The following is a 12,539-nucleotide window of genomic DNA, read 5'->3' as shown; positions in this document are numbered from 1 at the left end:
AAAAACACGAAGTTCGAGTTTCCTCTTTATCCTGGGCACTATTAAGGAAGTCCTATCGCTTCCTATTAACCCCACTGGAGTAATCACAATTATTTGTAGGATTCAGAGAAGATGAGTAAGGGACAGGTACAGGGCTTTGGGAGCCTTTCAATGTGAATATAACCAAATGTGGAGAAAATGATTTTTAAAAGTGCCTTCTTTAAAGATGACTTTTAAAAATAATTATATATGTAAAGTCTCTTCTTATACATTAATAGAGATTCCATTTACTGGGAGAAAGCTATACTTTGTTGTACTAGAGTTTATTGGTAATGACTTCCCTACCAGAATAAAACTAAGTCATTTCAGAAATGAGTCATGAAAAAGATTTCCTATCAAGGAGGGCTAAAACAGACCCCATTTACTTTGAAAAAGCTGCTAACCCAACTTTTACATAACATGGAATTAAGGATGGTAAAAACTGGTAAAAATAAACTCTTAGGGTATAAGTAAAAAAAATCCTAAATGACATAAGCTTTTTCTGTGCTCATGGGATTAGTTGAAGCATATACTGATCTCCCGAGGAACCAGAACTGGCTGAAAAGCAAACTTTCCCAGCCTGACAATGGCTGGCACTACTCAGTATTTTTTTCAGTTTCAGTAACATTCCTATGGGAATATTTTTTTGGTACAAAGATCCGACACATCCCAAACATTAAGTATGTTGTGACTGTGAGCTTTTTTTTTTCCCAGATATTACACAAATTGTCAAATTATGCTGAAAGATGACTTTTCCCAAGAATGGGGATGATTCCTCGGGGAGGAAAAGTTCTCTATTGGCAAATGATTCTTCTTCCCTTGTACGCATGCATCACTGAAGATCAGAACCTGCTCTCCATGAAACAAAACAAAAAATGAATTTTCACAATGTTATAGGTTTTAAGCATATAGCTCGGAAAGAGGAATGGTGGTCAGGGTCTTGGGTTTGGCCTCAGCCAGCTGGTGCCTAAGAATGACAGCCTTGGACTTGGATTTGCCAATAAGTATCTCTGGTAAGCCCCAGTTAACAGATGATTCTTTAAACTCAGAAAATCATCAAATAATGAATCCCTTCTGTGCCACTCCTTATCTGTTGGCAAAGGATCAGGCAGCTGTTGGCTAATCTAATAAGTGAGGTTTTGTGAAATTTCAAACTCAATGCTTAATTAACCAATCTTATAAATGGTAACAACTGTTAAGAAAGGACCCATTTCTTTTCTGAGCAAGTTTAAAAATCAAGCCCAGAAAAAATTTGAATCCTATCATAACTATGTATACACACTATAGCCATTGATCCATCCATTCAAATAATATTGAATATCCGCTGTGTACCAGGCAGTGTTCTAGGTGCTAGAGGTGCAGTGGTGTACAAGACAAAGCTTTGACTTGTGAAGCTCACATTCTATAAACTCTATACTACATAAAAATTGTGACTCCAACACACAGTTTAACTTGAGGAGTGTAAACCTCCCTGACAGTGAACGCAGTTCTAATTTTTTACTTGAAGTGAGAGCATACCTTCATAGGTCTGTCACTATTTGCAAAATTACTGATAATGGATAAAGACTCCTGAAATCTCGATCCTCCGCTTAGTGCTACATCAGCTATCAGCTGGCTTACAGCAATGATAATCTGTGGGAAGAAGCAAACACCAGTTTTTCAAATGTCTTTTGAATAAATGCTGCTTATTTTCATCATTGTACAAACCCATAAGCGCTCATATGAAATTCTTTTGAAGATCCTACATAGTTCCATCAAAATCTATTTTCTTCATACATGAGGGGTTTAAACTCTTCTATTGAAATAGCAACTTCAGAGGTTCCTAATTACAAATTTTATTGGGACTTTTCTTCGTTAGATGTGAAAAACCTTCCAAACTCATGGCACAGCTAGATCTAAAACTGTTTTCATAATTAGTGAACTAGTACAATGGTGGTCAGGTCTCTACTTTCAATATGCCTGCTACGTAGTAGCTATGGCAAAGTTGGGAAGAAATGACCTTTTTCTTGATGGTTTCTCCTTTCTTTTCACTAGTCTATTTCAGTGTGCTGGACTTCCAACTCCAGCGCCTCAGCTCCCTTCTTTGTTTCTGACTAGGGCCTGTCTAGTTTAGATAGCAGTATATGTTACGGCATATACATTACATAATGATAGCAGTATAATGTAACATAATGGTGCTTTTTAATTTCTCAGGCTCCTTTGGTTGAATGTGTAAATGATTCAGGCTAAGGTGTTAGTGGCTGGAAGCTTTACCCCTGATCCGGAGAAGCAAGATACCGTAGGAGCTGAGTGCAGGCTCTTGAGTGAAACTGCTCTAGATTCAAATCTTGACCTTATCCATTATTCACTGAGTGGGTTTGAGAAAGTTAACTACCCCTCCTGTGCCTCACTTTCCTTATTTGCAACATGCGGATGATAACAATATCTACTTCATAGAGCTGTTAGGAGGATTAAAGAGATCATAATCATAATACTACTACTTACCCACTTTATTGACCACTTAGAACCTGGTTCTAAGTCTGCACATTTATTAATTCATTTATATTTGAATAAAGGACTTGAGAAAAATTGATGTTTTAACCCAGAAGAATGGACCCTACTGGGGAATTTCAGATACACCAGAACACTAATTGCAGAAATGTTTTGGGGGAAGGTGGTACACAAGTGACACCTCTATGAAAGCAAATATTAGACACCCTAACATATAATGCTGGCCCTAGTATCCAAAAGTAACTATATAGAAGATTTTTACAGGAAGCATATACTTCTATCAGATTTCCAAATCACTGATGACGTTTCTAAAAAGCTGCTTATGGCTGTTTCCTCATTTACAACCCAGTCTCCAATAAACAACTGCAACGGGACAGACCACGGCAGTGAAGACAGAAATATGACCAAGCATTTCCCATATTACGAAGAGGGCTACTGAGCCAAGAAGTCCCAATTGTTGTTTAATTCAGAGTTGTTTCATCAGATAAGCTAAAAAACATGGAGACGTTGAAAAACAACTGCCACATATTCAGTGTCTATTATTTTTAACCCTCATGATAACCCTGCAAGGTGAAACATACTTGGTCTCATTTTACAGATGAGGCAAATAGTTAAGACAAATTGAGTAACTTGCCTAGGGTCACATAAGTAAGTAAGTAGCTGAGCTATGATTTAAGCCCAGGTAGGTCCAATTCCAAAGTCTATGCTTTCTACTAAACCTTGAGACTTCTCTCATTTTTTTTACTAACTGGGCATGCTGGCACATGAAAAACACAAGTGCTTTGTTTGTTACTTAATCATCTCATTTAATCCTCACCACAACCGTACGAGGTAGGTAGGGATATTTACCACTATTTTACATATGAGGCAACTGAGGCACTGAGAGACTAAGGAAGCCCTTGCTAAGGTCACACAGTGTGTGATAGTCCTGGAATCTGGAATCTGGAATCTATGCTCTTAACACCTATGCTGTAGAGTAGTGCTGTCCAACAGAAATATGATCTGAGTCACATGTGTAATTTTAAATTGTCCAGTAGCCACATTAAAAAGTAAAAAGACACAAGTGAATTTTAATTTATTTTACTTACCCCAATATATCCAAAATATCACTTCAACATATAGTCAATATAAAACAATTGAGATATTTTACTTCTTTGTACTTAGTCTTCAAAAGCCAATGTGTATTCTATATTTACAGGAGATCTGAATTCAGACTAGCTACATTTCAAGTGCTAAATGGCCACCTGTGGCTAATAGCTATTGTATTGGATTGGGCAGCTCTAGATCTTGACATAGAGGCTAAAGATTGAATAGAAGAAAGAAGAGGAGCTTTGGTTTTCACTGACCTGCAGATGTGTCCTCAAAAAGGTTTTCCTTTTGGTATACTCAAAGTTGTTTCTCATCAGAAGATACAAAAGTGCAGAGGCTTCATTCCTGGTTGAGCTAATCTTTGATGTGCAGCACTTTAAAACCTCATAGCAAAATGCAGCACACATGTTTACCCTTCCTTTGAAAAAGGCTGAGGGAAACTAAAGAACAGGAAAAACATAAATAAGTATCTGAAAACCCAATCATAAAAGTCAATCAACTCTCAAGTGCCTACTATATTCTAACCTAAAACTATGCTGGGTGCTTTGAGGATACAAAATCAACATAAGGCTAGGGCTCCGCTCTGGAGAACCCAAACTAGTTAAAAACATAAAGACCAGCATGTATTAATGACAGAACAATGCAAGTCAGTATACAAGTCTCTACAAAAATGTGAGGTGCTGACTATAAGTGCTACGGATCTAAGAAGAGCTCATAATGGTCTGGAAAAGAAGATAATTAGGTTCTCAGTAATATGTATTAAATTAATGAATGACTGAAATGATGAATGATTGATGGGTCTCAATTTGGGCCTTAAAAATGGTTAGGACAATCTGCATTACTTACTCTTTTGCTTTATATTTAAACAGTTCCTTATATTATGAACTTCCAAATGCTGAGAAAATTATACCAGGAATCTATTCAGCAAATAAAGTTGATCTTTAAACAAAATGGAGTATAGATGAAGTGTACACACACAAACATAAACATGTGCATCCTCTATTCATAAACTGTTGATCAAAATACATGTTGGCATAGAAAAAGAGTAAAAAAAGTGACTAATTCTCAAAACAGGCAAGTGGCTGCTACTTTGAGAACGTATTCACTCTGTTTCGTGGAAAACAAACTATACATATAACATAGGCTTATTACAATCTTCCATGCTTACATGTCTAGGCAAGCAAGTAGTAAGCTGCTCCAGGGTACACAACGGATGTTTTTCAGGGAGTGTGAAGCTAGACGGCCACCCTTTCAAAATTATTTCTTGGGAATATTGAATTTAAGCCCATATCATAGGAACCTATCTTCTTTTTATCACCTTAACACCAAGTGCAATGCTATGAAAGTTTAATAAATGTTTTCTAGTTGGCAGTTGAAAGATCTCATCAATAGTCTCACCGGATTAAACCAAATCTTGTTGGGCAAGATACTCTAGTACGAAAATAAAGGAAGGGAAAGCATAGCTGTAGTGTAGTTAATCCGCTATAAGAAGTCTTTTACCGGAACTTCCCTGGTGGTCCAGTAGTAAAGAATCCGCCTTCCAATGCAGGGGATGTGGGTTTGATCCCTGGTCAGGGAACTAGGATTCCACACGCTGCAGGGCAACTAAGCCCACGCACCACAACTACTGAGTTCGCATGCCTCAACTAGAGAGTCCGTGTGCTGCAACTAAGACCTGACGCAGCCAAAAATAAATTAAATAAATAATAAATTTTTTTTTAAAAAAAGGAGACTTTAATGTGACATCTCCTGACTTAAAAAAAAAAAAAAAAAAAGAAGTCTTCTACCTACATCACTCCTCTGAGTGGGCAATGACCAAAATCATCAATGACCTTGTAATTGCCAATTCCAATGGACTCCCTTTCCACCTTATCTTATTAGACCACTCTGTACTGCATAATAATGCTGAAACTCTTTTCTCCTTTGGCTTCCATGATATCCTTCTCTCCTGCCTTTCTTCCTACTTCTGTGACTGCTCCCTCTCATCTCCTCTATAGATTCCTCTTCCATCCCCTTCTATGTTGTTTTTCTCCCTACATTCCAGCTAAACTGGGCCTTGCAGTTCCCAGAATTTCAAGCTCTATCCCAACTCCAGGCCTTTGCATATGCTTGTCCTTCTCCCTAGAATGTTCTTCCTTACGCTTTTCAAACAGCTGGCGCCTTTTCCTATTTCAGGTCTCATTTTAAAAGTGACAAACCTATCTAAAGTAAGGTAACTCCCACAAATCATTATTCTCTATCTCAACGCCTTGGTTCCTTCCTAGAACTTGTGACAATTACTGTTTTATTTACTTGTTTATTTTCTGCCCCACCCTCCTTGCCCACTGAAAGCTTCATGAGGGCAGAGACTAGGCTTCCAGGCTACTTTTTAAAGAGATTCTCCCCCTCCCGCAACAGTTTTCTTAATAAAAATCTAATTATGGTGCTTTCATGCTCCCTGATGCCTAAAAGATGAAGTCTAACTCCTAAGATGAGGACATAATCATCCGGTCCCCATCGACCTCTTCAGTCTCATCTCTTGCTGAGTCCATACTAAATCCTAACTCCAGTGTTGCAGAGAAACTTTTGCTAAATTAGTGTTTCCCGTCCTTCTCCTGTTCATCCTCAGTTCTCTGTATAGACTTCTTTTAGCCTAATGGTATTTGTGGATGTGCATCAATGTGTGTGTGTTTCCCTCTACTGGACAGTAAGTCCTCAGACTGTATCCCTGACACAATGTCTGACACCAGTAAGTACCTACCCAGTAACTGTTTGTTAAATGAATTATTTCTGAATCTCTTTCCCTTAGTTTCTCGTAACATGCTTGCACTGAACTCAGTTTTCCATTTATTTCTTTATTCAAAAAATTGTATTAAATAGTGGCAATTTAGGGCTTCCCTGGTGGCGTAGCGGTTAAGAATCTGCCTGCCAATGCAGGGGACACGGGTTCAAGCCCTGGTCCGGGAAGATCCCACATGCCGCGGAGCAACTAAGCCCCTGCACCACAACTACAGAGCCTGCGCTCTAGAGCCTGCGAGCCACAACCACTGAGCCCACGTGCGACAACTACTGAAGCCCGCACGCCTGGAGCCCATGTTCCGCAACAAGAGAAGCCACCGCAATGAGAAGCCCGCGCACCGCAATGAAGAGTAGCCCCCGCTCGCCGCAACTAGAGAAAGCCCACGCGCAGCAACAAAGACCCAACGCAGCCAAAAATAAAAAAATTAAAAAAAAAAAGAATGGCAATTTAAAAATAAACCTTCAAGATCACCTAATTTCTATATCAGTTAAACCCCGTAAGTTGCCATACAAATAATGACAAAAAAGTTTTCCACACTCAGCTATCCTATTACACAAATTGGTTAACTGAATTTGTCTTGTTGGAGTTACACATACCAGAGTGGAGGCCTAGACTGTGCCTTTCCATAATTTTAACTCCATCTTGGTTCCTGATGCTTTTAATTATGTTTAAAAGCTATCAAAACCAGACCAGAAATAAATCTTTGCTATCTGTTTCAGTCATATTTATTCCTAAAAGCCTAGTCTGAAGTTTTAGTTTAGATGAGGTAAATGGCCTGAAAAGTTAGAGCCCACAGATACAATTCGCACTGAAAAGAAGGATTCATTCATCTGAACGTGTATTGAGTGCCTACGATTTGCAAGATATCATACAAGGCCCTGGGGTTATAAGACTTGGTCTCTGCTTTCAAAGTGCTTATACATGAGTAACCTCACAGCTTATATATCTTCAGCATGACAATACTTTCAAAAGAAGCAAAAGAGAAGAAAAACTGGCAGTTGGTAATTTTAAAATGATACTCTTCAGAAAGGAATGACAGGACAAAATAAAAAGCACGTGCTGATTTTAGGGAATGCCTGGTCAGGCTCTCTTTACGTATTTTGCTGTTCTAATATTTACAAAGGCAGGATTTAATGGCTTCCTTATCTGAGGTTTGGAGAGGTCTTCGCAATGATCCCTGTTCCCCTTTCCTTCTTGCTATGAAGCAAGGCCACTCGCAGCCACAAAGCTCTGCTCTTACCTTACTAATGAAAGCTCGCAGTGAGGCAAAGACATGTTTCAGCGACACTTCAGATTGCCCATTTTTAAGAAAAGCAAGATGAATATCAAATACTTTTTTCATTAACGGGTTGTGGCCATCATTATTTAAAAGTTGGCTCTACAAAACATGAAAAAAAAATTTGCAGAAATAGTTTATGCTGCTCCCCCTAGAATGAGAGAACATGCTTTACCAACAACCTGTTTATCAAACCACTGCTTGAAAAGTAACAATAAAAAGTTTAACATAATCTAAAATCATCTGTGCCATCTTTCAACTTGGAAATCTCAAAATACTATATAAACTACATCTATACTTAATTCCACAATTTTAAATAGATGAAAAAAAATCTTTTTCCAGTATAACACAGCAAATACAGAACTAGTATGGGAAGAGTATTTTCTATTAACCTAACCATATTGCTCCTCAATTCAGAAATCAGTAAATTAAAAATGGATACAAGGTAACCAGCCTTTGTATTTCTCTGACAAAGTAATGTAAGAATTAAGGAAAACATCAATTCCATTTTAAAAGTCTAGTATCTAATTTGCTTTTAAATGTATGTTTAGCATAAGATATCTTTAGCCACTGGTGACAAATTAAACCCTCTATGAGTAGAGATAATAACAAGCATGGGGTAGTGGTTAAAAGCATGGACTCTTGTGATAACTGGCCTAGATCAGAATCCTGATTCTGCTAACTAACCACCTATGTGACATTAACTTCCCTGTGAGCCTCAGTTTCCTCATTTTAAAATGGGAAAAATAACAGTATCTATATCACGAAGCTAGTGTGAGGATTAAAGGTGAGTCCACATTTGTACTTTTAAGTTTACTAAGGTATAATTTACATACCACAAAATTTACCTATTTTAAGTACATGATTCAATTAGTTTTGGTAAATTTCCAGAGTTCTGCAACCATTACAACCCAATCATTCCCATCATCTCAAAAAGATCCTTGGTGCCCATTTGCAGTCCTCTTTTCCACCTCCAGACCCACAACAAAAAAGTGAGTTAATGTTTCTAAAGCACTTAGGATAGTGCCTGACATCTACCAAGAGATGTATGTTAAACAAATAAGAAGTATTTGAATAGGAGGAAGGAATACAATGCAAACCTTGAGACCAAATGTCTTACTTACTGGCACAATAAAAAATGAATTTGGGTTGCATTTTAATCAGAACAAACTTAATACTTCATAAAGGGATTTTGCAGCCTATTTCTTATTAGTATCTAATTCAGTTTTCCCTGATAAGCCTCTTGGAAAAGCACAGGCCAGGTTTCCATAGTAAATCCGGAGGGCTGAAGCAATTAACTGAATTACTTAGAGAAGGGGGGAAGAAAAGAAAAAAAATCTGTATAACTCAGATGAAAAGCCAGCAAGAGTTTTCACTTTTGAGTTCTCCCACTACTGTTACCCTTCATTATAGTTATACAGTCTTTACTTTTCAAAGCACTCTCACGTCCATTATCTCATTTTACACCTTCAACAACCCTGCAAGATAATTGCTTTTAATTTCTTCTTCTTCTTCTTTTTTTTAATCCTAGCAATGATGATTTGTATCGAGAGGCAAGCATCTGAGAAAAACCACTAGGCACCTGATGAGGGAAGCCAGCTGGCCAGCCTGCCTGGACATCATCTGGCTTGACAAGATACCTCATCACAACGGGTGTTTGGATAAACTGACTCAATCATAATTTGGGCTAAAAAGTACTGGATATTTTCATAAAAGTGTGAAAGAAAACTGTTTTTAAACAGGAAAATAAAAGAGAAGGGAAATTCAGGGCAAATTAGTCCAATCCTCTCATTTTATGGATGTGGCACACGAGTCTCAGTGATTTCCCAAGGTCACACAGGAGCCAAACTAGGTCTGCCATCCAAGTTTCCTGACTGCTCACCGGGGGCTTTTATACTATACTAAGCTTCGTCTGACTAATTAGTTTTTGCATAATATTTTCTTTGCAATGATACCAACTGAGTTCTAACTCTTCATGTTTACCTTGAAGCACTGGGTGAAAAATGATATGGTATCTAGTACTGTTAGGGAAACTTCAGTAGCAGTATTGCCTTCAAGAAGTGCCTGATGGAAAATGTCTGCTTCAGTTGTTGCAGAACCTGGGATTTAAAAAAAAAGAAAATTAAAACTGCCCAACACAGAGATTCACATAACAGTTTTGAATGATTTTCTCCCCCAAAGACTCAGAGAGAGAGACAAACACAAAGAAAGCAGGCTTTCAATACCTGCAGACTTAATGAGTTTCACTGTGTTTACTCCTTAATCAAATATGGTCTGGGTTAATCAATTCCACTGATTTTTACTTCAGCTCTGTATCAACAGCTCTGCAACAAATAATTAGGTGCCCACTTCTTTGGAGACAAGATTTCAGTGATGAACTATGGTGATGTAACCAGGAAATAACGCAGGAGGCATTTTAGGCTGTGCTGTTAATTATGTGCGCAAAAATGAGAAACTCATAGAAATGCAGCTACATTACATACAGTGGTGCCCTATGGCCAGATGTTCTCAATGATGCCAATGGTATGAGATGTTTCTAAATCAGAAGGAAAACAAAGCATCTGGGCCAACTGAAATACACAGGTTTATTATATTGATATTTTTACAAGTGACAAAGAGCAAAGCTGAAGGCTGTAAGACTTCCATTTTTTTTAAAGGTCTTGACTCTATTAGCTCAGGTCCATCTGCTCAAGACATTTGTTTTTATTATCAGCCCTTATCGCAAAGCCAGTTCTGCTGGCTTCCTTTTATGCAACCTCCAAAGGACTGCGTGGAAATGAACGTTTATCTCACTCTTTGACTTTTTTATTAATATTTGTTTTTCAGAGGATAGCTTCCATTTATATAACCCTGTAGCTTCCTCCTTGTCCTATTCGACTTGTCAATACTTCAACCTATGTGAAATACATCTTTGTCAAAGTACTATTTACAGTTCTTTGATTTCTGTGGTCAGCTCAGCATGGACAATCCCTTAAGATCACTGAATGAACAATAGCAACTCTAAACAAATATTATACATACTATTATATTAAGATGCCGTTATTTGCATTAAAGTAGGAATAAAGGATATCGAATGTAAAATAATATAAGAACAATAATTCAAAGGGAAAATTAACTTCCTTGATATTGAACTAAGAAAAAAAAACCATCATTACCTAAAATTGCTGAAAAATCCATGCATATTTTATCATATATTCACATATGATGAAATGACTGTTCATAAACAGAGATATGCAATTGTATGTATGTATGGGAGATGATTACCAATTGTATTGGAGATTTAAGCCAGTACTTCTTTAAGATTAAATAGTATAAATATCTGTTTCAAATGGGTACCCTACACACATTTTTCACTTACTGTGATTAAGTGTAAATGAACTTTCCAGGCTACTAAGATGTTGAAGCCGGGCCTGCATTATTCCTGATCTGTTTCGAAGAGCTGGCATGGTTTGCGATTTTCGGTCTATTCCAAAGTGTTTTGACATCCAGGCATCATGCACCCTAAAATAAATGTTAAAGTTAGGAAATGGAGCACTCTGAGAATACATCTCAACGTTAGATTTTTTAAACTAATAAATGACTAGGTTTCCACATAAACACTGTGTTATGTTCAGTATTTACTTGGCTTAAATGAGGCATCACTGGAAATTGTATGAAGCTTAATGTATATTTAAAATAGCTTATACTATACGAATACAAGTAAGGAATTTAGAGAGTTTCTTACTTCCCTTCTTCTCCTCAAAAATATCAGAGTAAAGTGGACAACACTCCAATAAGATCCAGTCTTTTCTCAGGAGGTAAGGAAAGGCAAGAGTCAGAGAAAACAGTAAGAGGGATACTCGGAGTTGACGTGAGGTGGAAGAATTCCTGGAGTTAGATGTTTAAGAATGAGTGCCTATCTAATCTGTTTCTGGACCTGAGTTAAACTTGGAGCAGAAATTTTTACTCTATAAACATGTCTATTTGCACATTTTTCTTTGTTTTCCTTTAATTTTAAGCTTCCATTAAAAAAAATTACAACCGGGTAATACAGGAACTAAGGAAGAAAAAGAGTTTGTCTATCCTCTAATAAACATAGAGGGTGGGTCAGCAGAATCTTAGAGGTTAAGGTTCATGGTGGTAGTTACCATACCAGTTCTAAACCAGTTCCCAGTGCTGGGAAGACAGTGGAAATCATCCCCTGAATTATTAGGATGTTCCAGAGACTCAGCAGTAAACCTCATCCAAACAGCCTCTTTAGTTTTTGGAAGTGCCATGGAATTTACTTAAAAAAAGAATTCTATTTGAGTTCCTTTAATGACTAACTCTACCCCTGAAATATATCTTATTGAAATAAGCAAGTAATCTTTTCCTTACAGTTCCTCATTAAGTATTTATTTCACTAAGACTTACACAGCAAAAAGAAGAAATAAATAATATATAGTGCACGTCCCAATTGCTGTTGGGGATTTCTATTCACGTTAGTAACTGAGGTGAGTATTGACAGGTCGTAGATAAAAGTACAGATCTTACAGTTGTCCTCACTTTACGATTTCCTGCCTTCCCCTTGATCTAGCCCTTTCTCACATCCTTCAGAAGAGACAAGCATCTGTTCTAGGAGTAGAACAGAAACTCTGCATATCAGTCTAACTACTACCCTCTGGAAAACTTAAAAAATGTTCACATCAGATTAATTTCAACTTTGAGTTGAGACGCATTAAATAAATCATGGGTATCTTAATGTCAACTCAAAATGAATCATCTAGGTTATACATGGCATAATTAAGACTGCCCTCTGTTGGAAGAGAAGAAAAAAAGTGGAAATTGCAGTGCTATGGGAATTACCTTGCTATGTTTCTTTTCCCCATATATCTAAAGTGAAACAAACATACTCTAGAAAGAAAAACA

At 37.4% G+C, this 12,539-nt stretch overlaps 1 protein-coding gene across 3 annotated transcripts in view; it reads right to left on the bottom strand.

Moving 5' to 3' along the window:
• The window catches only part of DOCK11 (dedicator of cytokinesis 11), a 185,764-nt gene that overhangs the window by 41,588 nt on the left and 131,637 nt on the right, over positions 1 to 12,539 (bottom strand). For all 3 annotated transcript variants that reach the window (XM_057538105.1, XM_057538107.1, XM_057538106.1), the window contains 6 exons: positions 12,477 to 12,524; positions 11,011 to 11,153; positions 9,636 to 9,751; positions 7,617 to 7,754; positions 3,855 to 4,037; positions 1,537 to 1,650 (listed from right to left, as the gene is read on the bottom strand). In XM_057538105.1, coding sequence (XP_057394088.1) covers positions 1,537 to 1,650; positions 3,855 to 4,037; positions 7,617 to 7,754; positions 9,636 to 9,751; positions 11,011 to 11,153; positions 12,477 to 12,524 — 742 coding nt within the window. The remainder of the gene's footprint in view (positions 1 to 1,536; positions 1,651 to 3,854; positions 4,038 to 7,616; positions 7,755 to 9,635; positions 9,752 to 11,010; positions 11,154 to 12,476; positions 12,525 to 12,539) is intronic.

The sequence above is a fragment of the Balaenoptera acutorostrata genome, chromosome X, assembly GCF_949987535.1.
Source record: "Balaenoptera acutorostrata chromosome X, mBalAcu1.1, whole genome shotgun sequence".
Lineage (NCBI taxonomy): Eukaryota > Metazoa > Chordata > Mammalia > Artiodactyla > Balaenopteridae > Balaenoptera > Balaenoptera acutorostrata.
Note: the sequence above shows the minus strand (reverse complement) of the source record. Positions and strands in the feature narration are given on the sequence as shown.